Genomic DNA, 26,773 nt, shown 5'->3' with positions numbered 1-26,773 from the left:
ATATTCAGAGACTTCTGGCCAGCAAGACTGGCACTACCTTTAGGTAGACTCGTGGGTGAGGGAGACTTTGTCTAGAGGGGTGACAAGCAGGACACTGGAGCTCGGCTTGGCAACACTATGAAGCACTTAGAGATGTGCTTCATTGCATTCTCTGCATGGTTTTCTCTGGGTGCATGCATCGGGGCCATGGTTAGTGCAGCCACACTTTACATTTGTATTTCTTTTATTTAACCTTTATTTAACTAGGCAAGTCAGTTAAGAACTAATTCTTATTCACAATGACGGCCTACACCAGCCAAATCCGGATGACGCTGGGACAATTGTACGCTGCCCTATGGGACACCCAATCATGGCCAGTTGTGATACAGCCTGAATTTGATCAAGGGTGTCTGTAGTGAAGCCTCTAGCACTGAGATGCAGTGCCTTAGACTGCTGCGCCACTCGGGAGCCCACTTCCAACAACGCTCACCGTACCTTGATCCACTTTTGATATGTTCTGACGGCTGCTTCACTATCTCTGTGCACTAAGATATATAGTGTTCAACACTGTGGAAGAGGTCCAGGCAAGTGAGCCGGTTTGAGCGGTGCAACAGGTCCAGGCGGATAAGTTAGGTGGAGCGGTGCAGTAGTTCCAGGCAGGTGAGCTACCTGGAGAGGTGAAGCAGCTCCAGCCGGGTAAGCTAGATGGAGCGATGCAGCAGGTCCAGGCAAGTGAGCTGGCCGGTGAGGGGCAGCAGGCAGCTACTGGTAAGCTGGTAGGACAGGAGTGGTCCATGGAGGATAAGCTGGCTGGGCAGGTACAGCCCACGGTTCGTCATTTGAATAGAATAGAGCAGTTGACGGAGTCTGAGCTTGTGTCATGCAGACTAAGCCTGAGCTGGTGGGTGGAACAGCTGGTGTTTGGAAGACTGGTAGCTCAGGGCATGCCCACCAGTCCATGACTGGTTTGGTGGGATTAACAACATCAAGATAGAGTGTATTGTCACATTTCCATACTGCTGGTAGGGACTTTTGGCCGACTGCCTACTTGAAATTTGTGTTTGTGACAGTGATTTTGTAACAGTGTAGGTCTGTGTGGTGATGGTGGCCTCTGTAGCAATGGTGGCTTTCTACAGTGTCGATCTCGCCAGCTCTTCCATTCCTGCCGAGGAATATGTTAGCAGTAGTGTGACTGAAACGTGTGCAGCAGTGTCATGTGGGCTAGTCATGAGTTGGGTGTAGTTTAGTGTAGTGACCACTTCTTGCCCTCACAGTGTTGGGGCAGAGGATCCGAACACGGGATAGCTGGTCGACGGGGTTCGCAGTTTTGGCCTGCTGTCCTCCACTGGGTTGTAGCTCCCTGGTGCTGGCACTCTGCACCTGCACTCCTTCTCCCAAGGAGTCAGATAAACTGTGGATTCTGGTTGGAAAGGTAATAGACGTTGGGCATGTGCTGCCACGGGTTGTTGTCGATGTTGTATAGGAATCAGTGTACATTGTTTTCTGAGATAAGGTTCGGGATGGGATCTTCTGACGGTGAGATTGTTGCTGTGTTTCTTTGCTCCTCTGCCATGTCACAGTAGGTGTATTGCATCTCGCTCGAAAGACCAATGTTACACTATCAAATTATATTCCTAAACAAAGATGGCGTCCTGCTCAGGTGACCAACAGGTGACCAATCAAGTGACCTGTCACCTGACCCTACAAAGATGGCTGCAGAGCACACCAAACATTCTTTGTTTTGACAGCCATCAGAGGACTCTCCACCAGTATGCGTTATTGACCAAAGAGTGTTGTCTATAACTTTGATGCCTTATATTCACTGTTATTCTTATAGTTGTGGTGGAAAAAGTATCAAAATGTCATTTGATTGAAAGTAAAGATGCCTTAATAGAAAGTAAAAGTGAAAGTCACCCAGTAAAATACTACTTAAGTAAAAGTCTAAAAGTATTTGGTTTAAAATAGTATCAAAAGTAAATGTAATTGCAAAAGTATATTTAAGCATGAAAAGTATAAATTATTTCAAATTGCCTATATTAAGCAAACCAGACGGCACAATTTTCATCTTTAAAATTATTTTATTTACGGATAGCCAGGGGCACACTCCAACCCTCACATAATTTTTGGACTCATTAGCATTCATTGGTGCTCCAGACTTGCAGGTGTCACTGGAAGCTCAATACAGTTTTAACTTGTTACAGTTAATTAGAAACAAATTATTGAGCCATCAATTAGACCAAGCTAGAGTAGATGTAGTGCTCATTGGTGCTGATGATAAATGGTCAAGTGTTCATTGGATTCTTGTCCACCTCACTCTAACTGGAGCCGACTTGGTGGTTAGCATCCACCCACAACTTAGTCTTTAGTCTTGATTACACTACATTTACTCTCGCCTGGTCTAATTCGTGGCTCAAAAATGTGTTTCTAATTAACTGTAACAAGTTAAAACTGTATTGAACTTCCAGTGACACCTGCAAGTCTGGATCAGCCAACAGCCAAGTGCATCTGTTGAAAAGGGTTTCGATCAACGATTTAGTGTCAAGGTTTACAACCCTAGAATAACCAGAGGATGTACAACTCTATTACCACCCAGTTCAGGATTATCCTCATGTTGTCAGGCAGAGAGAATAAACAAACATTCACACTTCTCTGAAAATGTTAGTGATCCTCCTCTCCTCCATCCTACCACCCTATTCTCTCTTTCCTACCCTAGATGATTGTGATGAGTGTGAGCTTTCACAGACCAGCTAACTACCCTAAAATCTCAGCTACTGTCAGCACTTAATTTTAAAAATCCATTCAGTCTCAGAGATTTGGCGCTGTAGCAACCTAACTGGGCCGATTGCTATTCGCTCCACCTCCAGGACATCCCTCTGAGGCATGAAGGGAAGTGATGTACTTGACCCACCTTGACACCTGATTGGCTTAGAATAAAGAATCTGTCTCTTCCTTCCTGTCGCACAAAGTTAGTAACATCACTGTCTCAAGGCCATTGACTGACTGCACTGGCAGATAGGGGATAGAGGTGTCAGGACCAGCTACCCGGTTACCCAGTCTCACACCCACACACACACACTCTGGCCTTCAGAACTAGACTTTATAAGGCAGTCACATCCTCCTCTGCTTCACTTATTCATAATTTCAAAATGTTTACTTTTATAATAAGTTTATTATTGTCTTCTTTTTAACCTCTAAGTGGGTTTTTAATTCTCCATTCTCATTAAGGGTCAGTTGAAACTACCCGTGGGCTAAGTCTTAATGCCACATAGCACAGCAGGCAGCAGAACTAATGGGTTTAGTGCCTGTAGCCATGCCTGTGCTGGGGTTTGGACAGACAGATAAGCAGGATAAGGACAAAGACTCTGTAAGCTCCCGCTGGCTGGCTCTGATGTTCCACGGCCCCACCTTAGACTTTAATAATTAAGGATCCCGTAGGATCAGTGTCCCTTTACTGGGACGGTTGTTGCTAACGTGTGCTAATGTGACAAGAATGACATTGTGAGTAACAGCAAACTTTCCAGGACATAGACATGTCTTATATGGGTAGAAAGCTTACATTATGTGAGTAACAGCAAACTTTCCAGGACATAGACATGTCTTATATGGGTAGAAAGCTTACATTCTTGCTAATCTAACTGCACTGTCCAATTTACAGTAGCTATTACAGTGAAAAAACATCATGCTATTGTTTGAGGAGATTTGATACATTCCCCTCTGAAGGTAAATAATGTACTTACATTCAGTAATCTTGCTCTGATTTGTCATCCTGAGGGTCCCAGAGATAAAATGTAGCATAGTTTTGTTTGATAAAATCCATTTTTATATTAAAATGTAGGAACTGGGTTCTACAGTTTGAACCCCTGCTGTATCTAATTCCCATGTCCATGCCTGGGATTTGTAGAAGGAAAGTTCAATGCCAAAAACACTGTCTGTGGTTGTATCAGAAGAGGCAGGGCTTTCCCCAGGGAACCATCTCCCACCACACTGCTGGATAAATGAATAAACTACACCATTAGCTCTCATCGCATAACATCAAAGGCCTAAAATTAAGTAGACTGTGACATAAGACTGTGTATGTGAGACATAAAGTGTCAAAAGTGATTTTCTACTACCTTCTACGAGATCCGTGTGTGAGACTGCCAGGCTTGTTGCGCACACTCTCTGTGTGTGTGTGTGTGTGTGTGTGTGTGTGTGTGTGTGTGTGTGTGTGTGTGTGTGTGTGTGTGTGTGTGTGTGTGTGTGTGTGTGTGTGTAAATACAGTAGGTTGAGCACAGTTGTGAAATTGTTGCCACTGGTCTCCAGGCACTTCGTGTGCTTGTGTGTGTTTGTTGATTCCGCACAGCTAGTGTCAGGAGCGTATGACCTATATGTCCTAACTAGGTAAATGAAAACCAATCTGACGTTATACAATAGTAATCAGAGGTGTGATCAAGTCACTATTATTCGAGCCACAAGCAAGTCTCACGTCACAAGGTCTGAGTCTCAAGCCGAGTCCCGAGTAGAACGGGTCAAGACTCGAGTCAAGCCAAAGTCGTGCATTCTAAGAGCAAGTTGAGTCACAAGTTTTCAAGTCAAGTCTCAAGTCAAGTTTAAAAAAAATCTATACATTCAACGACTTGTTGAACTAAAAACCTTTGTATATTTATTGAGGCTACTAGGGGTTGCACAGCAGTCATAAGGGCATGAAATCAGCAGAAGGTAAGGCAGGTTGACGTGCTCAGAGTGTAGATTTATTTACAGGTCTTGGTGATCCAATGGTGAAAGCGCCATATCATACAAAATATACAAGTAGGTTTACCAAATACACACGGGCAATATTCCAAAATAATTAGCCTCCGTAACTGGCTTAACCTGTCCTATCTGAACGGACACATGGAGAGGGCAAGGATGGACAGCGTCCCCTTGAGAAACCACATTGAATCTGTCTAGCAGGATCTCAAACAGGTACACCTATTGTACATAATATAGGCACTTGTTCCCCAGGACCATACAATTACCCTATTGGCTATTACAACCACTAAAAACTGGTTCTATAATGTAAAAATGTCTAGGTGTGGCAAAAAACGTTACGGGGGTGGAGTGATGAAATGCTAGAAATGATTGTATTATTATATGTTGGGGCTCCCAGCGGTCTAGTGCAGCGGTCTAGGGCACTGCATCTCAGTGCAAGAGGCGTCACTATAGTATCTGCTTCAAATCCAGGCTGTATCACATCCAGACGTGATTGGGAGTCCCATAGGGCGACGCACAATTGGCCTAGCGTTGTCCGGGTTTGGCCGGTGTCGGCCGTCATTTTAAATAAGAATTTGTTCTTAACTGACTTACATAGCTAAATAAAGGCTAAAATAAAATAAAACATGTAATATAGATTTACCACATAGGGCCTATGCTTTTAAACATGTAAAAGCAGCAAAAATCATTTCAACAAGAGAAAAAAAGCACTCTTCACTGGCGTAAGTTTGGAGAGCGAAGTAAACAATGAATATTCTTGATCACCAAACAATTTTTGGAGCTGCATATTTATTTATTACAGCAATCCTCTCTCCCTACAATTTGACGTTTGCACTGCACTCAATTCTATAACCATACAGCAAATCAGCAATATGTTCACTAGTTCACCCGACCTGTGTTGATTGACAGTTTGCTGGTTCAATCAGAGTGCCGATTTCACTAGCCAATTTGTTGCAGTTTGTTTATGTTACAAGGGCAATGCTCCGGCTACTGTCTCTGGCTGCGTGTGGAGTAATCCACGTATACTGTTCCACAAAATGAGTGGCAAAACATTATAAACCTGGCCAGATAATTTCAAGTTAGTCTCAAGTCCAACTCAAGCCTCAAGTTATTTTATTGTCTATCAAGTCGAGTCTCAGGTCATCAAATTTGTCCACAAATTCTGATAACAACTAAAACCATTCTACTCTCTTGTTTAAACAGTGCAGCACTCTAAAGATGACAGTAATTCAATAGGCACCGTGGGTCAGACTTTATCTGGATAGTCCATCTGTAGATGCTGTAGAGCTGTTCATACTACTGTATCTGTTGATAAGCAACTGTTTGCTAGGGTCAAGTTTAGACTAAGGGTTAATCATGTTAGGGTTGGGACTAGGTTTAGGGTAAGGGTTAATTTTAGGGTAAGGGTTAAGGTTAGGGTTAGGGTTAAGGTTAGGTTTAGTAGATAGTTCAAATGTCACTGATAGTCTGTAGAGAATCTACAGTTGGACTTTCTAAAATGTTTTACCGCATGGTGTATTAATCATGTTTTGTCAATAATTATGTAAATAATCCTCATGCTGAGCTGGGTTACTGGTGAGTAATTGGTATTTTGTGTATTATTTTGTATGTGTGTGTCATGTCCTGACCTTAGTTCCTTTTTAGTGTCTCTATTTTAGTTTGGTCAGGGCGTGAGTTGGGGTGGGCATTCTATGTTTTGGTTCTGTGTGTTGTATTTCTAGGTGTTTGCCCTGGTATGGTTCCCAATCAGAGGCAGCTGTCATCGTTGTCTCTGATTGAGAACCATACTTAGGCAGCCTGTTTTCCCACTATGGGTTGTGGGTAGTTATTTCCTGTTTTGTGTTGTGTCACCTTGCAGGACTGTTTCGATTTTTGTTGTTTCACGTTTGTTATTTTGTGTTCAGTTGTAATAAATTTAACATGGACACGTACCACGCTGCATTTTGGTCCGATCTTGACTACACTTCCTCAGACGAAGAGGAGAATCGTTACAGAGTGTGTGTGGGAGAGCTGGTGTTAAAGTCAGATAAGTCACACATTTGATTCATAAAGGTTAATATTAGCAAAGTGAAGAGCTTGCAGACAAACAAGATAGTAGCTAGGAAGGGAACAACGACCAGCTCACTGTAGTTCAAACAACACCATTTGTTAACCTACACAAACATGTGTCTCAGTCCTACCTGTGCCACAGCTACATGTGTCTGTTGCTGCTGTTGCTGTAGTTGTTGCTGTAACAGATGAATCTGGTGGTGGACTGACAGGGGAGCACTGTTGAGCAGAGTACCCGACGACGGCAGCAGCATCCTGGGGGGCGCCAGCAACAAAGAGGCCTGCTCTGGAACCTGCCATGGAGGAGAGAAGGTTAATGATGAATCTCATGGATTGAGAGAGGGAGCCATCAATACAAGGAGAGAGAGAGGACGGAAGAGGTAAGGAGATGGAGATAGTGCCTTCAGAAAGTATTTCCACACTTTTCCCACATTTTGTTGTGTTACAGGCTGAATTTTAAATGTTTGACTTTTTGTCACTGGCCTACACACAATACCCTATAATGTCAAAGTGGTATTATGTTTTTCAACTTAATTACAGACGAAAAGCTTTAATCTTGAGTCAATAGGTATTCAACCCCTTTGTTATGGCAAGCCTAAATAAGTTCAGGAGTAAACATTTGCTTAACAAGTCACATAAGTCACATGGACTCTGTGTGCAATAATAGTGTTTAACATGATTTGTTTTGTGACTACCTCATCTCTGTACCCCACACATACAATTATCTGTAAGGTCCCTCAGTCGAGCAGTGAATTTCAATCACAGATTCAACCACAAAGAACAGTGAGGTTTTCCAATGCCTCGCAAATATGGGCACTTATTGGTAGCAGACATTGAATACCCCTTAGAGCATGGGGAAGTTATTAATTACACTTTGGATGGTGTATCAATACACCCAGTCACTACAGAGATACAGGCGTCCTTCCTAACTTAGTTGCCGGAGAGAAAGGTAACCACTCAGGGATTTCACCATGAGGCCAATGGTGACTTTACAGAGTTTAATAAGTGTGATAGGAGAAAACTGAGGATGGATCAACAGCATTGTAATTAGTCCATAATATCCAGGCAAAATAAGAAAACTTGGTTCAGTCTGCTTTCTACCAGACACTGGGAGATGAATTCCCTTTTCAGCAGGACAATAACCCCAAACACACTGCAGTTGCTTACCAAGAATACAGTGAATGTTCCTGAGTGGCCGAGTTACAGCTTTGACTTAAATCTGCTTGAAAATCTATGACAATACATGAAAATGGTTGTCTAGTAATGATCAACAAACAATTTGAAAGAGCTTAAAGAATTTTGAAAAGGATAATGGGCAAATATTGTCCAGATGTGCAAAGCACTTAGACTTTCCCAGTAAGACTCACATGCTGACAAAGCTGTAATCACTGCCAAAGGTGATTTTAACATGTAATCAGGACTGTGAATACTTACAGTATGTAAATGACATATTTCTGCATTTTATTGTCAATAAATTTGCTCACATTTAAAAAAAACATGCGTTCACTTTGTCATTATGTGGTATTGTGTGTAGATGGGTGAGAGAAAAAAATATTGAATCCATTTCGAATTCAGGCTGTAACAATACAAAATGTTGAACAAGTCAAGTGGTACGAATACTTTCTGAAGGCACTGTCGACAAATACAAAGAAAGTCAGAGAGACATATTTATATATGTTCATATTCAATGTGTTCTTTGGCAGTGTGAGTATACATTTCCCTAGCCTGGCTGAAGCGACCCATGTGACTCACAGCGCAGGGAGAGCTGTGACCACACTGGTCTGGAAAGGAGGCTGCTTGTTAATGCAATATTTGCTTAGAAATTGTGCAATGGGTTCGATTGGTTTTCTAAATGTGAAAATCCTAACCGTTGTGAAGGAAAGGGCCGGTGCTCGTGAGCTGAGTGTGGCTGTGCGTGTGGGTGATTGAGTAAGAAAGACAGGGGAGAGCCAACCAGTGTTAGCCAGACAAACATTTCCCCTGGTGATAAGCAGAGCTTAAGGTAAAACAGAGGCATTGCTGAACAGGCCCTAAGAGAAAAAGTAAAAGCCCTGCTCGCTCATGCATCTACATGTCTTACAGACAACCAAATATGTCACTACTGGAATAGTATTCACACGATAATTAATTGAAAAAGAAGAACAATAGCAGCTTGTATCTGTCAAAGGCCTGGAGGACTATATTGTTTTTCCTTGAATAGCAAAATCAATCTGTGTCAGAGAGAGTTGCATTTGTGTATGTGTGTGTGTCAGACAGAGATAATTGCATAGAATATGCATTTACTGAAGAATACAGAAAGAGAGAGAGAGAGAGAGAGAGATTACATTTTGATGGACCTATTAGCACATCCTTGCTCAGGCCAATTGGAGAGAGAACTGCTTCAGAAATAAAATCATATGTTGTTGGCTGTTTCCAAAGTGCTGGTTCATGACACAACCCACATTTCCATCCATAGTTTTTATGCGAGTAAAGTCATACCGTATAAAAACAATCATGACAGCTGTGATGGAAACAGGAAGTTTCGGAATTTTTTTCTAAATGATGACAAAGAATTTGTTCATTCGACATGGTGGGATATGTTTGTATTGGTAAAATTACTCATGCGTGAAATGGCGGTGGAAATGCCTTTATGCTCAAATATTGATATAATAACCATCATATCGAAGTAAACTTGGAGTCACAAAATGATATGGTGTGTGGTCCTCCCACTATGACTTGGGAAAGCATGTGGTTTATTAGGCTACAGATAAAATGATGTATGATTAACTTCACAGGGTGGTGAATGTGTACAGTGATGAGCTTGATGCTCCTTTCCAATAAATATCAAGGGTCTTATTCTGGTGACAGGATCGATGTAGACTAGCCTACCCACACTGTATCTGTTGACTCACAGATATCCACAGCAAGTGATTTTTATCCACAGCAAGTGGATAAGAGGGCGTTCCATAAAGGTGAACATCTATCCCTCTCAGTCAAGCAGAAGTTTGCGACGAGTCATGCTCCTCTGAGTCTGAAGGACAGATACAGTACGATGGGTAGTTGACAAGCTGCACTAACAAGAACACAGTAGAGGTTATTCAAGACCTTTCTTGTCACACATAGCACCTTTACACCGTTCCTTTATTCAGAAACAATCAGTGGAGTTTTCCTGTATATTTGAGAAAGCAGAATCATTGTTATTCATCATGATATTTGGTATTTTTTTAGGATCCCCATTAGCTGTTGCGAAAGCAGCAGCTACTCTTCCTGGGGTCCACACAAAACATGAAACATGACATAATACAGAACATTAATAGATAAGAACAGAGCTACATACATTTAAAAATGGCACACATAGCCTACATATACACACACACACAAAATATTTAGGTCAAATAGGGGAGAGGCGTTGTGCCATGAGGAGTTGCTTTATTGCTTTTTTAAAACCAGGTGTGCTGTTCATTTGAGCAATATGAGATGGAAGGGAGTTCCATGCAGTAATGGCTCTATATAATACTGTACGTTTTCTTGAATTTGTTCAGGATTTGGGGACTGTGAAAAGACCCCTGGTGGCATGTCTGGTGGGGTAGGTCTGTGAGCTGTTGGCTAGAGCCACGTGCCAAGACCTATAAGCACATTTCCTATTTAACACGACAGATTTTGTGACAAAACTATTGGAAGAGTTGAAAATACAGTTGAAAATGCAATGAAAACAAATTAAACTTTAGATTTTATTCGGGAACTTAGCATTTTGTGTGCACTATGCCATCACACACTGATTTTTATCCACAGCAAGTCCGTTTGGTGAAAACACACCACTGGTGGGAAAATGCACACATTGTCCTCAAGCAGATTTTTGAATACTGTATTAACATGAAAATGTGTTGCCCATTGTATGGAAACCTAGCTACAGACAACACAAAGAATGAGTTACAGGTCCAAGCTAGACAATTTTACAATACATAACGTGGTTGGGTTAAATGCAGAAGACACATTTCTATTGAATGCAGTCAGTTGTACAACTGACTAGGTATCCCCCTTTCCTTTCTGTTACACTGCACAGATTCACTCTCTGAACAAACAGTTCACTCAATCCACTATGTTTGTTTAGAAGTCAGCAAATTACACCCCAAATGTATGTTCTATCATCTGTCTTAGGTGCAGATACTGCGGCATCAACAATGGTCTCTCACACACACACACACACACACACACACACACACACACACACACACACACACACACACACACACACACACACACACACACACACACACACACACACACACACACACACACACACACACACGGCAGTCTCCCCTTGATCCAGGCCTCTGGTCTCTAATGGAGTTGATGAGTGATGGTGTGTCGCTGTCTGATCTACAGGTTAATCAGGACATTACCAGACAAGCTGTTTACTCTCAACTCTTGATGAACAGTGGAACTCTCTGTCTGTCTGTCTGTCTCTGTCTCTGTGTGTGTGCGCATAGTGATTTCAACAAGTGTAGTACACTAGTAATGTGCGGGTCAGTTGTTTGTTTACCCAAACCTACGCAATTGCTAATAACCCATCAGCAACCGGCTGACTATATGTGATAAAGTGAAAATCTGAGGCCCTACCCCGACTCTAATCCACAAATAGGCCGATTGAAAATGCGCTGTACAGTCAGATGGCAGAACTAATTTTTGACAGGGAGAGCAAGATTCATTTTCTAAAGCCTAATTTAGATATGTTCCAGTTTAGAATTTCCAACATTTTGGTTGGCTATTTGTTAGTCAGCTTGTCTAAAATTAGATATATCCAATTTTTATTTCTCACATGCGCCGAATACAACAGGTGTAGACTTTACAGTGAAATGTTTACTTATGAGTCCTTTCCCAACAATGCAGAGTTAAAAAGAACAATTATAAAACATTTGCAAAATTAAAAATGGAAATAGTAACACAGTCAGTGTCCGGATTTCAGTTATGTTACCATTATATTTAACCCATCTGAACAGTAGGCTACAGTTTCCTTGACGTGCCATATTTGATGTCCCCGTCTTGTGACTCTCTAATATGTATCGCGCCTCACAATTATCACACATAATTTAGCTGGCACTGCTATCATCTTCTTTTGCCACTTAACACAATCTTTCCCAAACATTACTGTTCTGGCCCTCCCCTCTCTTTAAACTCTCCATTTTGCAGCTTTTATCTTATTGAATTTAAATCCGACATTGTACTTTTTGCCTCAGTGGATCGACGTTAACTTTTTCTGCCCAAGTTTGTAAAAGCACTTGGCGATTGGTATGTATTTGGCACGCATACAGACAGGCCTTGAAGTTTAGGCTTACACAGTAACAGGAGGCAAAAAATAATGAAAGAAAAACCTCAATGTAGCCTATAGATATGAATTGCACACAACTAATATATTTATGGATTTTTTAATGCATTGTTTTCTTCTAATTCAACCAGCTGGATTTTGGGATTTAAATTCAACCCGCCCGTCACCCACCTTTCATCCAAACAATATTTCATGACCATAAACCTGCCTGCTCCACAGAAATAACTACAGGGATTGCGGGTTATGAGTCAACCCGCACATCACTACAGTAAACATCTTTATACTGTTTAGTTTGGTAACTCTGGTTAAATAATTGTTTGCTTTACACATAATTCATCAGAATAATTGTAATAGTTTGAAGATGAAAATAATACCTCAGCCGCCAGCTGAAAGACTGACTGTTTTTATGTACCAAGTACGTTTGCATAGAGAACTGTCACTGGTATAATGGCAGTAGAATTGAAGAGGGAGTGAATATAATACATGGGCAACGGTTAGGGGCGCTGGGGAGGAAAGAGAGCGAGAGAGAGAAACCTGTCAGTTTCCATAAAGGTGAACATCTATCCCTCTCAGTCAAGCAGAGGTTTGCGACGAGTCATGCTCCTCTGAGTCTGAAGGACAGATACAGTACGATGGGTAGTTGACAAGCTGCACTAACAAGAACACAGTAGAGGTTATTCAAGACCTTTCTTGTCAGACATAGCACCTTTACACCGTTCCTTTATTCAGAAAAAAACAGTGGAGTTTTCCTGTATATTTGAGAAAGCAGAATCATTGTTATTCATCATGATATTTGGTATTTTTTTAGGATCCCCATTAGCTGTTGCGAAAGCAGCAGCTACTCTTCCTGGGGTCCACACAAAACATGAAACATGACATAATACAGAACATTAATAGATAAGAACAGAACTACGTACATTTAAAAATAGCACACATAGCCTACATATCCATACAAACAATTTTGAATTTTCAACACAATGTTTCTTATTAAAAAAAAGAGGTAATGCAGTCAGTCTCTCCTCATCTCTAAGGCAAGAGTGACTGCCATGCATAGTATTTATATTGGCCCTCTGATTACAATGAAGAGCAAGACTTGCCACTCTGTTCTGGGCCAACTAGATATTTTTTGCAGCACATTAATCAAGATAAAACAACTAGAGCTGGCAGGACTTGCTTTTTGGAGTGTGGTGTCAAAAAAGCAGAGCATCTCTTATTAGGGACAGACCTCTCCCATCTTTACAACGATTGAATCTACAGTTGAAGTCGGAAGTTTACATACACTTAGGTTGGAGTCATTAAATCTAGTTTTTCAACCAAACTATAGTTTTGGCAAGTCGGTTAGGACATCTACTTTGTGCATGACACAATACATTTTTCCAACAATGTTTTACAGACAGATTATTTCACGTATAATTCACTTTATCACAATTCCAGTGGGTCAGAAGTTTACATAAGTTGACTGGGCCTTTAAACAGCTTGGAAAATTCCAGAAAAATTATGTCATGGCTTCAGAAGATTCTGATAGGCTAATTGACATCATTTGAGTACACTGGAGGTGTACCTGTGGATGTATTTCAAGGCCTACATTCAAACTCAGTGCCTCTTTGTTTGACATCAAGGGGAAAAATCTAAAGAAATCAGCCAAGACCTCAGAAAAAAAATTGCAGACCTCCACAAGTCTGGATCATCCTTAGGAGCAAATTCCAAATGCCTGAAGGTACCACGTTCATCTGCAAAAACAATAGTACGCAAGTATAAACACATTGGGACCATGCAGCTGCCATACCTATCAGGAACGAGAAGCATTCTTGTCTCCCAGAGATTAATGTACTTTGGTGCGAAAAGTGCACATCAATCCCAGAACAACAGCAAAGGACCTTGTGAAGCTGCTGGAGGAAACAGTTACAAATGTATCTATATCCACAGTAAAATGAGTCATATATCGACATAACCTGAAAGGCTGCTCAGCAAGGAAGAAGCCACTGCTCCAAAACCGCCATAAAAATGCCAGACTACGTTTTGCAACTGCACATGGGGACAAAAATCGTACTTTTTGGAGAAATGTCCTTCGGCCTGATGAAAAAAAAAATAGAATTGTTTGGCCATAATGACCATCGTTATGTTTAGAGGAAAAAGGGGGAGGCTTGCAAGCTGAAGAATATCGTCCCAACAGTGAAGCACGGGAGTGGCAGCATCATGTTGTGGGTGTGTTTTGCTGCAGGAGGGACTGGTGCACTTCACAAAATACATGGCATCATGAGGATGAAAAATTATGTGGATATAGTGAAGCAATTTCTCGAGACATCAGTCAGGAAGTTAAAGCTTGGTTGCAAATGGGTCTACCAAATGGACAATGACTCCAAGCATACTTCCAAAGTTGTGGCAAAATGGCTTAAGGACAACAATGTCAAGGTATTGGAGTGGCCATCACAAAGCCCTGACCTCCATCCTATAGACAATTTGTTGACAGAACTGCAAGAGTGTGTGCGAGCAAGGAGGCCCACAAACCTGACTCCATTACACCAGCTCTGTCAGGAGGAATGGGCCAAAATTCACCCAAGTTATTGAGGGAAGCTTGTGGAAGGCTACCTGAAACTTTTGACCCAAGTAAAACAATTTAAAGACAATGCTACCAAATGCTAATTGAGTGTATGTAAACTTCTGACCCGCTCTGAATGTGATGAAAGAAATAAAAGCTGAAACAAATCTATTCTCTCCACTATTATTCTGACATTTCACATTCTTAAAATAAAGTGGTGATCCTAACTGACCTATGACAGGGAATTCTTTACAAGGATTAAATATCAGGAATTGTGAAAAACTAAGGTCTATGTGTGTATGTAAACTTCCGACTTCAACTGTATATGTTTTGACCATGAAAGTTTACAATCGAAGGATATGACATTTTGTCAGCCGGTGATTATCAAATAACTTCCTGTCTCACGGTAATTTATCGTTAATTATTTTTAGGATCTCCTGGCTTCCACAGCCACTGATGCAGACTTTTGGAACGTCTACATTTAAAAAAGTCTAATAAACCAATTTAATATAGCCTACACCATCATAATAAATACATTCTTTATTTCAAACAGGTCTAAAGAAGTATGATATTAAGAAAATGTAGTTTATTTCAGAAGAACAGAACAGCATACTCTGAGTTGTTAGGCCCTGATATGCCTATGCCATATGGCTGTGGGCTACACTAGTTAATTTAGCAGACAAGATTTGCTTAGAATTCCATGACAAAAAACGTACAATTATTTTATAGTTTAAAGAATACAATTGAACATATATAAAAAAAACAAAATGATTTCATAGGAAGTGCGCACATGCGGCTATTCTGTGTTGAACAAAGAAACTGGTCCTATATAATTACATTATTTCTGCAACTTTAGTTGCGATACAAATGTTGGGCTATATGTTTTGATTGTTAATACATTCCAAGGCTGCATGATGGGACTCCAATGATGATTTGAAAAGTCACAAGCTGCACACACTCCATCAGTCTCATTCACAAAAAAATTTTTAGCCACTTTTTTCTCCTCAATTTTCGTTTTATCCAATTGTTAGTAGTTACTATCTTGTCTCATCGCTACAACTCCCGTACCGGCTTGGGAGAGATGAAGGTCGAGAGCCATGTGTCCTCCGAAACACAACCCAACCAAGCCGCACTGCTTCTTAATACAGCACGCGTCCAACCCGGAAGCCAGCCACACCAATGTGTCAAACGAAACACCGAGCACTGTGTCCGATCCCAAATGAATATAACCACTTGTATTAAAAAACCTTTTAAAAGCAACGAGGTTGATAGTTTATCAACATTTTGAGCTAAACAATTAGGCTATTATTTTCATATAATAAGCGCAACAATGCACACACAGCAGTAGGCTATAAGAGTGAATGTTCCAAAATGCAATCAATTAGTGGAAAAACACTGTTCTCGAAAAGTGACAGCAAATGTGATTATACATGTAATGCTTTATCATAAAGGTGCCTTTTTATGGTGAAAATTACCTTCCCCAAACTTGAAACTCACGCATAGCCTATGTATGCTAGTTAGGCTGTACACTGGCTATAAAGCAGATTAATGTGCTTAATTTTCAGAAGTTATTTGGCCACTTTAGTTGTGATACAAACCTTATCAAAACATATAAACCTATATGCTAGGATACATTAGGTGTGCGAATATGATTTGATAACGTCACAAAAAAAAAGTATGCACTGTTTCTTGCCTTAATGCATGAACTGGGAATCATTCAAGTGATAATACATAAGCTAATACTGTCACCCATCAGACTATTCTGAATTTAATGTTGTCTTTACATGCAGTAGTTTGGAGTCAAATGTTTGGACACCTACTCATTCAAGAGTTTTTCTTTATTTTTTTTTGCTATTTTCTACATTGCAGAATAATAGTGAAGACATCAAAATTATGAAACAACACATATGGAATCATGTAGTATTCTTCAAATAATAGCCACCCTTTACCTTGATGACAGCTTTGCACACTCTTGGCATTACAGGCAATCGAGCTAAAGGCTACAGCTGCCGCTTTCAAGGAGTGTGACAATAGTCCGGACGCTTATAAGAAATCCCGCTATGCCCTCAGACGAACCATCAAACAAACAAAGCGTCAATACAGGATTAAGATTGAAATCCTAATACACCAGCTCTGACGCTCATCAGATGTGGCAGGGCTTGAAAACTATTACGGACGACAAAGGGAAACCCAGATGCGAGCTGCCCAGTGACGCGAGCCTACCAGATGAGCTAATTTCCTTTTATGCTCACTTCGAGGCAAGCAACATTGAAGCATGCACAAGAGCACCATCTTTTCTGGATGACTGTGTGATAACGCTCTTGGTAGCCGATGTGAGCAAGACCATTAAACAGGTCAACATTCACAAAGCCGCTGGGCCAGATGGATTACCAGGCATACGCGGACCAACTGGCAAGTGTCTTCACTGACATTTTCAACCTCTCCATGACCGAGCCTGTAATACTTACATATTTCAAGCAGACCCCCACAGTCCCTGTGCCTTAGGAAGCGAAGGTCACCTGCCTCAATGATTACCACCCCGTAACACTCACGTCGGTAGCCTTGAAGTGCTTTGAAAGACTGGTCATGGCTCACATCAACAACATCCTCCCTGTAGAAAAGGCCCATGGATTTGGTTTGAAGAATCCTTTAATTCATGGCCACTTGCTAAGCTGGGCCAGAGGCGCTTTAATTAGGTCAGGTGGAAATGTCCGACACATTAAAAGGAGGAAATCGCCATCGCCCGATCTCGCTGCTTTCTCTTCCTTAATAACTCCGTCTAATCCATAAGTTCTGTGCGTCCATGAATTCACGTAAGTCCACAGAATCTGTTACCTTTCATCTGAACTATCTGTTGCAATCTGGAGAGGGGGCCATCAGTTATTGTTTATAGTTATTACCGCGGAGCACACACTTCAAACCTACTGTCTAATCTAAATGGTCAATGATCACGGCCCTACAGATCATCACAGGCCATTTATGCCATCAATATATGGTTAATATGTAATGAAATTACATGAACATATGAAGACAAACTTGAAAGGGTGAAATATGAAACTTAATTGTTTGCTGAACTGATCAATTCTGATATCAAACTGATGGGGATTAGAGATTGAATAACCGGTCACTGATTTAATTATGTGTATTATTCTTCTCATGATTATGACGAATAGTGACGAGCCTAAATGACTCAAGGATGATTCCTATTGACTTGTTATTGAACTGAATTGCTGAATTACCTACTTATGTTAATAATTCATGATTGTTATGCTTTGATCTTTGTGATTATGAATTTGATTGGACACATATTATTCTGTTTCCTTTGTGATGCAGCACAGACTACCCAAACACACCAAGACAGTCGTGAAGAGAGCACGACAACACCTTTTATTCCTCAGGAGACTGAAAAGATTTGGCATGAGCCCCCAGATCCTCAAAAGGTTCTACAGCTGCACCATCGAGAGCATCCTGACCGGTTACATCACTGCATGGTATGGCAACTGCTCGGCATCTGACCGTAAGGCACTACAGAGGGTAGTCATTACTGGGGCCAAGCTTCCTGCCATCCAGGACCTACTGTATTTAATACAGTAGGTCCTGGATTGTCAGAGACTCCAAAAATTGTCAGAGACTCCAGTCACCCAAGTCATAGACTGTTTTCTCTGCTACAGCACGGCAAGTGGTACCGGAACGCCAAGTCTAGGACCAAAAGGCTCCTTAACAGCGTCTACCCCCAAGCCATAAGACTGCGGAACAATTCATCAAATGGCCACCGGACTATTTACATTGACACCCCCTCCCCGTCCATTTGTTTTTTACACCGCTGCTACTCACAGTTTATTTTCTATGCATAGTAATTTCACCCCTACCTACATGTACAAATTACCTCGATTAACCTGTACCCCCGCACATTGACAAGGTACCGGTACCCCCTGTATATAGCCTCGTTGTTATTTTATTCTGTTATTTTTTATTTACTTTAGTTTATTTTTTCTTTACTGTTCTTGAACTGCACTGTTGTTTAAGGGCTTGTAAGTAAGCATTTCACAATAAGATCTCCACTTGTTGTATTTGGCACATGTGACAAATAAAGTTTGATTTGATTTAAGACTACATATATAAACATTTCCATCTCTTTCCTGGGTAGATTCTCAGAGATAGACACAAACACTTGTGGTTTCAGGGTGGTTTGACTTAGTCTATGTCTTGGGGAGAAATACATTAAACCTGTGGTTTTTGAACAAGGGCCCTCCAGCCTCTGTTGTTTAGCGAAATACCAACACATTCAGTCAAAGCACTCTGGACCACACACACTGAGAACAGCAAAGAGACCAATTTGCTGAATAAAACCCAGTATAATTTTGCCTGAGGCTGTGCAATATCCCACGGGCATCAGGAGACAGACAGATGTGCACGTACATGCTCACACATAGATTCCAAAGCAGTTATTACGAGCTAACAACAACACGCTAACAGGCCTACTGAATAGATTACCAAACTGTCTGATCCACCACCTCCCAAGTGTGTTTAACTCAATAGAAAGAGAAAACATCCGTCCTTTTGCAGAGAATGCTAAATGTGTTTACAGCAATCTAGCCCCAATTTGAGTGGAAACAATTTGAATTTGTTTTTATTATTTTACGGTAAACAAATGAGGAGAATAACATGGGGTCTGAGTTTGTGTTCTGAGGAGAATTACAACTACAACTCCTTATATGGTCAAGAAGAAGAAAAACAAAACACTTCCCAAATACCCCTAATTATTTTTTAACATGGCCAATGTTACACGCTCCCTCCCTGCTCCCTTCCACCCTCTCTGCAGCATCTGTAGGCTACTTCTGCCCTTCAAAGGGGAGATCAGATGATTTGATGTGAGACAGTCATGGACATCACAGTACAAATTGAGGTTCCCTTCCAAGTTTCCACTCCTTCCTTTCAGAAAACACTGAAGTACTCTCATCTCCTTCCCTTCAGAGTGCACACTGCATGTTCCAATTCAAGTCTCCCTCCCTGGCTATGGGTGCCCAGAGGGCCCTTAGGTGCTGTGGCCCTCTGCCTTTCAGTCTGGGCCGAGAGAGAGCGAGAGCAAGAAAATCAGGGTTCTGGGGCTAGTGTTGTAGCAACAGATGGCAGTGTATATAAGGCAGTATGTGCATGTGTTTACTCCCCCCTGTCCCCTCAAATGTCCTTGGCAGCAGCAGTAATCTGCCCATCCTTCTCTCTGCCACCACATCCACCCAGCACCACAGCCCAACGGAGGGAGGAAGGAGAAGAAAGAGAGAGGAAGTAATGGACCCCTGAGATAGAGAAGGAAGGCTGGCTCTCTCATCCTTTAACAGTGATTACTAGCTGCTCTCTGCTATTTATGCTATTCTGACAACCTGGATCCACCCACAGCACCAATAGCACACTCAGAGCTGTGTTTGAGTGTGTGTGGGAAACAGAGTGTGAGTGGCAGGAGCTAGGGGGTAGTGGAGTGGGACTAGGTAGGAGTGGATTAGGGGTTGGGTGAGGGATGCCAGTGGTGTGTGATAGTGGATCAAAGTCAGCGGTATACAGAGAACTAGGACTACAAGCTACTTTGAAGCAGGGAGGAAATGGCTAGGACGTCATCAACAAAGCACCTCTGAAGTGTCACTTCTGGCAACTGTCCAGGACAGGAAAAGATCACTGGATAAAGGAATGGGCAGGCACGTGCACAGATAGGGCTTTACCTGTGAAGGGGACATGCCACTTTTCCCTTCCAGCCTCCAAAGTGCCTTTTGTGGTGGTGGTATATTCCCTCCCCCATTTTTGTGTTGGTTCAATTAAAAAACAAAAAATGTAATTGTTGTTTGGAACCCACTGCCCGCAAGTCATTGCCAAGGTCACTACCACACACCACGTCCGTTGGTTGCACCTGTTGATCTGCCCCCTACGCTAGCCCGGTTTCTAAACATGAATGGCTTGAGAGATGTGGTCACCAGTTGAGTGTGTGTAGCAAGCTACCTGGTATAAATATTAACATCAATATTCGGTCTGGTTGGCTGATACACAGCAGAGAGAGGCAGAAAGACAGAGGTAAATCACAATCAGTAAAATAAATCAAGCTAGCTAACTAGCAGATTTACATCAGCTGATAGCCCACCCTCTTTTCCCGATGTCAATCGTGTCTTTAAGAGGCACTGTAAGTAGCTTGCTTACAATTTGTGATGATGATAACCTATGCAGCCGATAGTAGATCTGCACTATTGTCTAGGATTGACGTGTCCAACAGGTAATACACTCCTGTCCCCCATGGACCGGTTCGTCCATAAAGCATCCTCCATTCTCCACATCATCCTCAACTAGCTTTAAAGGCGGGCATTTGAAACACAATTTGGGGATTTTCTAACAATTTAGGATGTTGTACACTGTGATACAGTTGTGTGTGTGTGTGTGCGCACTCCATCAAAACAACCCTACCCAGACACACACCTGTATCCCAGCTGAAAATCATTTCAGTTTCAATCCTGTTCTTCCCTGGCTAAACAAAACTAATGAGTGTGACCTTATAGCATCAATACTGTCTTTATACAGTGACAGGAGAGATGGTCTCTCACAAGTGAATCTGTAGGAGAGCGGATACACCTGGATCATATAGAACACACACACACACACTTAAACAGTCACTGCCATTAGAGAACTCTCCTAAAATCCTTAGCCTGTTGAGTGTAAGGAGCAGTATTTTGATGTTTGGATGAAAAACGTACCCAAATTAAACTGCCTATTTCTCAGGCCCAGAAGCTAGAATGTGCCTATAATTGTCAGAACAGGATACAAAACACTCTAAAGTTTCCAAAACTGTCTAAATATTGTCTGTGAGTATAACAGAACTGATATTGCAGGCGAAAACCTGAGGAAAATCCAACTAGGAAGTGCCTCTTATTTTGAAAGCTCCCTGTTCCATTGCATGCCTTCCCTCCATTTAAAGGGATATCAACCAGATTCCTTTTCCTATGGCTTCCACATGGTCCGAACAGTCTTTAGACATAGTTTCAGGCTTTTATTCTGAAAAGGAGCGAGAAAGATCACATTGCGTCAGTGGATGGCTGGGTGCCAGCAGCATTTTGCATATGCCAACAGAGTGGAGCAGACATTTTCCCTCTCACTCCTATTGAAAAAGCTAAGGTTCGTTGTAAAAACAACCTGAGGATTGATTATAAAAAAATGTTTGACGTGTTTCTACGAACTTTACGGATACTATTTGGAATATTGGTCTGCCCCATTGTGACCGCTCGAGCCTGTGGATTTCTGAACATAACGTGCAAACCAAATGGAGGTATTTTGGATATAAAAATAATCTTTATGGAACAAAATGAACATTTATTGTGTAACTGGGAGTCTCGTGAGTGCAAACATCCAAAGATCATCAAAGGTAAGCGATTCATTTTATTGCTTTTCTGACTTTCATGAACAATCTACTTTGCTTCTAGCTGCTTGTAATGTTTTGTCTGCTGAGAGAGATGTCCTTACATAAACGCTTGGTATGCTTTCGCTGAAAATATTTTTTGAAATCTGATACGCCAGGTGGATTAACAACAAGCTAAGCTGTGTTTTGCTATATTGCACTTGTGATTTCAAGAAAATTAAATATTTTTTGTAATTTCATTTGAATTTGGCGCTCAGCAATTCAGCGGATGTTGACGAAAATGATCCCGCTAATGGGAAGAGTGCATCAAGAAGTTAATGGAGGAATATTAAAATCATATTGTATTGGTCAAATGTTTCGTAAACAACAGGTGTAGACTAACAGTGAAATTCTTACTTACAGGCCCTTCCCAACAAAATAATAACACAAGGAATAAAAACACAATGAGAAACAATAATTTGGCTATTTACATGGGTTACCAATACCGAGTCGATGGGCAGGAGTACGAGGTACAGTGGTTCTTTAAAAGTTGCATCATACTGCAGCACACCTTCCGGGCTGCCGCAGAATTCTATGGCACGTTATTTCATTGTCAGACATTGTTACCATTAATGCTAGTTAGTGCTAGTTTGACCACTCGAGGGCCTTTGATAGCCTTCAATAGTGGCTATATTAGATGATTGAAAACCTTTTTTTGTCAGAACATAGCATATGGGATTGATTTTAAGGAATTTAGCTTAATTCATTTGATTAATTTTATGGTGTTTCTATTCCAAGAAAAACTAAAAACTAAACCCTCAGGGTTTCTGTTAGGATGGAACGGAAAACATGGCACTGTACAACGTGACGGTCAGGAGTAGGCTACAGAACTAAGAGCATAACATTTCCACATCCTAATTGTAGTCTAACCAATACCCAAATGACGATTCAGTGAAAATAAAAAATCTCATTGATTTATCAAGACCAGTCCCCATGCTTGTCTCAGAGCAGTGCGAAACAGTTGATCACAGCAGGAAGGCTGTTGCTTCAAATCCTATTGCTTCTACCTTCAATATGCCTTTTAAATAAATAGCCCTACACCGCTTTTAACAGCACATTACTCAACACTAGTGAGACTCATGTCGCCTAAGGTAGGCCTACAGTATATTGAAAACTTTTTTTTTCAATGACGTGACTCTCCGCCAATAATTATATTTAGAGGATTGGAGGATTCTAAATCAATATCTAGGGGTAATTTTTCGTTAGGGCAAATCTGGTCTGTGAGAATATCTAAGGGGCTTTTATATAATCCTAAATTAATAAATAATAATAACACGCTTGTGAAAAACAGGGTTAATAATAATAATAATACTTTTTCCACCCTTTCCACTTGTTAAAGGTTCCAAATGCTAAAGTTTTTTTAATCAATTAGTATCTTTGAGTTTAACATAAATATTTGTTGTATTATTTGTTCTGTCTTTTCTGGTGGATTAAACTGAAATTGCAACCAAGTTTCTATGGCTTGTTTAAATAACAATATTTTGGAGATGATTTAGTTTTCAAATAACCTAAAGTGAGTGATAAAAAACAAGGTTAATTGTATTGAATGCCAACCAGCACAGGTTTTGAACCAGCATCTGTAGTAACACAGTGTGCACTGCAATGCAGTGTCTTAGACCGCTGCGCCACTCAGGCGCTGTATAACATGACCGGTCGGGAGTAGGCTACAGTACTACGGTAAGAGAAAAATAATCCTTTAAATAAACTTTTCCACACCCTAATTGTAGTCTAAGTTTCTCTTAGAGTAAAAACCTTATTGTAACAACAGTTTTAGTAAGTAATACTGACGAGTTGTAACAAAATATAAGTGTATTTTTCGCCCATTCATTTTCAGTTATCGAGACACAGTAGATCCTTGGGACCCAAAAGCATAATCAGTGCTCTAACTCCCCGTTGCGCTGGTCTGGAGCAATGAAGTTGTGACACAGGGTACGGTACTAAACCACAAATGACCTCTAAGTCCTGCAACATAATCGCAAAACATTTAGTTGAGCAACCAGTGTAATTGAAGTAGATACAGTGGGTCCTCATTTAAAAGTTGCATCATGCAGCAGCACAGCTTGTGGGATGCTGCGGTATGGTATGTTGGAATGCATTACGTCATAGGTTTTTAATGAAGCTAGTTTTGCAAGTTGCTAGTTTTTACAGATGGTCTTTCAACATATTCCCTAGAATAACCACAACTCCATGCCCACCGATGACAATCAGCAATGGCCCATTTGGGGAAAGTCTCCTTTCTATTTTATTCTGTTATATTCCATCATATTCATATTGTGAGGGGTTGGTGAATATAATCATGTGATATTTGCTAAATTAACAAGTTAACTTTATTGACATGGGGCAGTCATAGCCTCAACAACTAGGCATATAGAACAGATAAATACGTCTTAAAACATGCTATTTCAAATAAATTGTGTCATGTTTTTTATGACCTCCTTCAACAAAATATGAATGGATTTCTTTGATTTTGTGCATATTATATTGATTTATTAGACTGGTGTCTATTGATAGGATACTCGCTAAGTTCCACCAATTCAACTGTTAATATGCATATGGTGCAGCAGACCTTAATTGTGCTTTGAGGATGAAATGCTCAGATTTAGTATTTTATGATATTTATCTCAATGTACAGTAGGCCTACTGCTAGAGTGTAAAATACACGTATTTAGGAAAATTCAGGGACAGGTGGGTTCAAGGATTTTTATGAAATTAAGTTATTTAAATGACATGGAGAAGTAGGCCTAAGAGTCCTGTTTACTGTAGCTGTCTTAACGTAACTTACTTATTGGGCTAAAGGCCTACCTCAATATACAGTATATCAATCAATCATTCATTTAACAAAATAACAAAGGGAGCCTTGAGTAATTAAACAATGAATAAACCGCAACATGTCGACTAAAGCGATTAAATTCACGAATGCATGTGATTGTTTTTAATTTTGGCTTTACTAAAGAGTTTAAAACCTTTTTTTGTTAGAACAGACGATATGGGATTGATTATAATTTTTTTGTAAATTATTATTGTATTTGTTGTGCTGTTTATACTGTTTGAAATTTAGCTGAAATAATTTGATTAAAACTTCTTTGGCATACTGGTTATTGTTCGGAATTTAGGATGACTCACGTGCCCAAAGTAAACTGCCTGTTACTCAGGCCGAGAAGCTAGGATATGCATATAATTGTTAGCATTGAATAGAAAACACTCTGAAGTTTTGAAAACTGTAAAAATAATGTCTGTGAGTATAACAGAATTTAAAAGGTGTCTCTCATTAGAAAAGTAGTCTTGTTGGCGAGTGAATGAGGTGTGCGCTCTTCTTTATTTATCTTCCCTATTGAACATACTATTCTCCGTCTTAAATATGATTGTATATTTAGATATTAGTGTACCATTAGAGACATCGTTTGACTTGTTTGGACGGACTTTACCGCTAACTTTTTGGATTTGATGTATGCATGTTGAACGAGTGGATTACTGAGATCATTTATCTTCCCTATTGAACATACTATTCTCTGTCTTAAATATGATTGTATATTTAGATATTAGTGTACCATTAGAGACATCGTTTGACTTGTTTGGATGGACTTTACCGGTAACTTTTTGGATTTGATGTATGCATGTTGAACGAGTGGATTACTGAGATCATTGGCGCCAACTAAACCGACTTTTTTGGATATAAAGGACTTTATCGAACAAAACAAACATTCATTGTGTAGCTGGGACCCTTGGGATAGCAAACAGAGGAAAATCTTCAAAGGTAAGTGATGTAATCGCTATTTGTGATTTCGTGACGCTTCTGCTGGTTGAAAAAGTATTTTGATGTGGGGCACTGTCGTCAGATAATCGCATGGTATGCTTTCGCCGTAAAGCCTATTTTGAAATCTGACAACGCGGTTGGATTAACAAGAAGTTAAGCTTTTAAATTATGTATGACACTTGTATTTTAATGAATGTTTAATATTACTATTTTGTATTTTGAATTTTGGGCTCTGCAATTTCACCGGATGTTGTCGTAGGTGTCCCGCTAGTGGTTCATGTGCCCAAACAGCTTTAATATTATGGTGTTTCTATACCAAGAAAAACGAGAATGCATTTTACAGTAGCCTCAGGGTTTCCATTAGGAAAATGTGGAGCTGTACAACGTGACCGGTTGTGAGTAGACCTAGGCTACTAAAGTAAGGGATAAAGTGACTAGGCAACAGGATAGATAATAAACAGTAGTGGCAGCATATGTGATGAGTCAGAAGAGTTAGTGCACAAAGGGTCAATGCAGATAGTCCGGTTAGCTATTTGGTTAAGTATTTAGCAGTCTTATGGCTTGGGGGAAGACGCTGTTCAGGGTCCTGCTGGTTTTAGACTTGGTGCAGTGCCCTGCAGTAGTAGAGAAAACACTCTATGACTTTGATGGCTGGCGTACCTCGGTGCCTCGGTGTCCATTTTTAAGGCCTTCTGACACCTCTTGGTATAGAGGTCCTGGATGGCAGGATTTCAGCCCCAGTGATCTACTGGGCCGTAAGCACTACCCTTTGTAACTCCTTGCAGTCGGTTGCCAAGCAGTTGACATACAAAGTGGTGCTGCAGCAAGTCAACAAGCTCTCAATTGTGCAGATTTAGAACGTTTTGGGGATCGGAGGGCCCATGCCAAATCTTTTCAGCCTCCTGAGGGTGAAGATTGCGTTGTCATGTCTTTTCATAACTGTTTGTGTGTGTGGACCATGTTAATTCTTTAGTGATGTGTGCACC

General features: G+C 40.7%; 1 protein-coding gene and 1 long non-coding RNA gene across 2 annotated transcripts in view; one reads left to right on the top strand and one right to left on the bottom strand.

The window, feature by feature from the left end:
• LOC135556283 (carboxyl-terminal PDZ ligand of neuronal nitric oxide synthase protein-like) overlaps positions 1-26,773 on the bottom strand; it is a 232,936-nt gene that overhangs the window by 29,751 nt on the left and 176,412 nt on the right. The window contains exon 8 of the mRNA XM_064989358.1: positions 6,892-7,053. Coding sequence (XP_064845430.1) covers positions 6,892-7,053 — 162 coding nt within the window. The remainder of the gene's footprint in view (positions 1-6,891; positions 7,054-26,773) is intronic.
• Positions 6,906-18,717, top strand: LOC135556284 (uncharacterized). Its single transcript, XR_010457971.1, has 3 exons — positions 6,906-7,140; positions 17,938-18,095; positions 18,276-18,717. It is a non-coding gene; the product is annotated as an uncharacterized LOC135556284 (long non-coding RNA).

Source organism: Oncorhynchus masou, chromosome 15, assembly GCF_036934945.1.
Source record: "Oncorhynchus masou masou isolate Uvic2021 chromosome 15, UVic_Omas_1.1, whole genome shotgun sequence".
Taxonomy (NCBI): Eukaryota; Metazoa; Chordata; class Actinopteri; order Salmoniformes; family Salmonidae; genus Oncorhynchus; species Oncorhynchus masou.
This window is presented reverse-complemented; position numbering and strand designations above follow the sequence as displayed.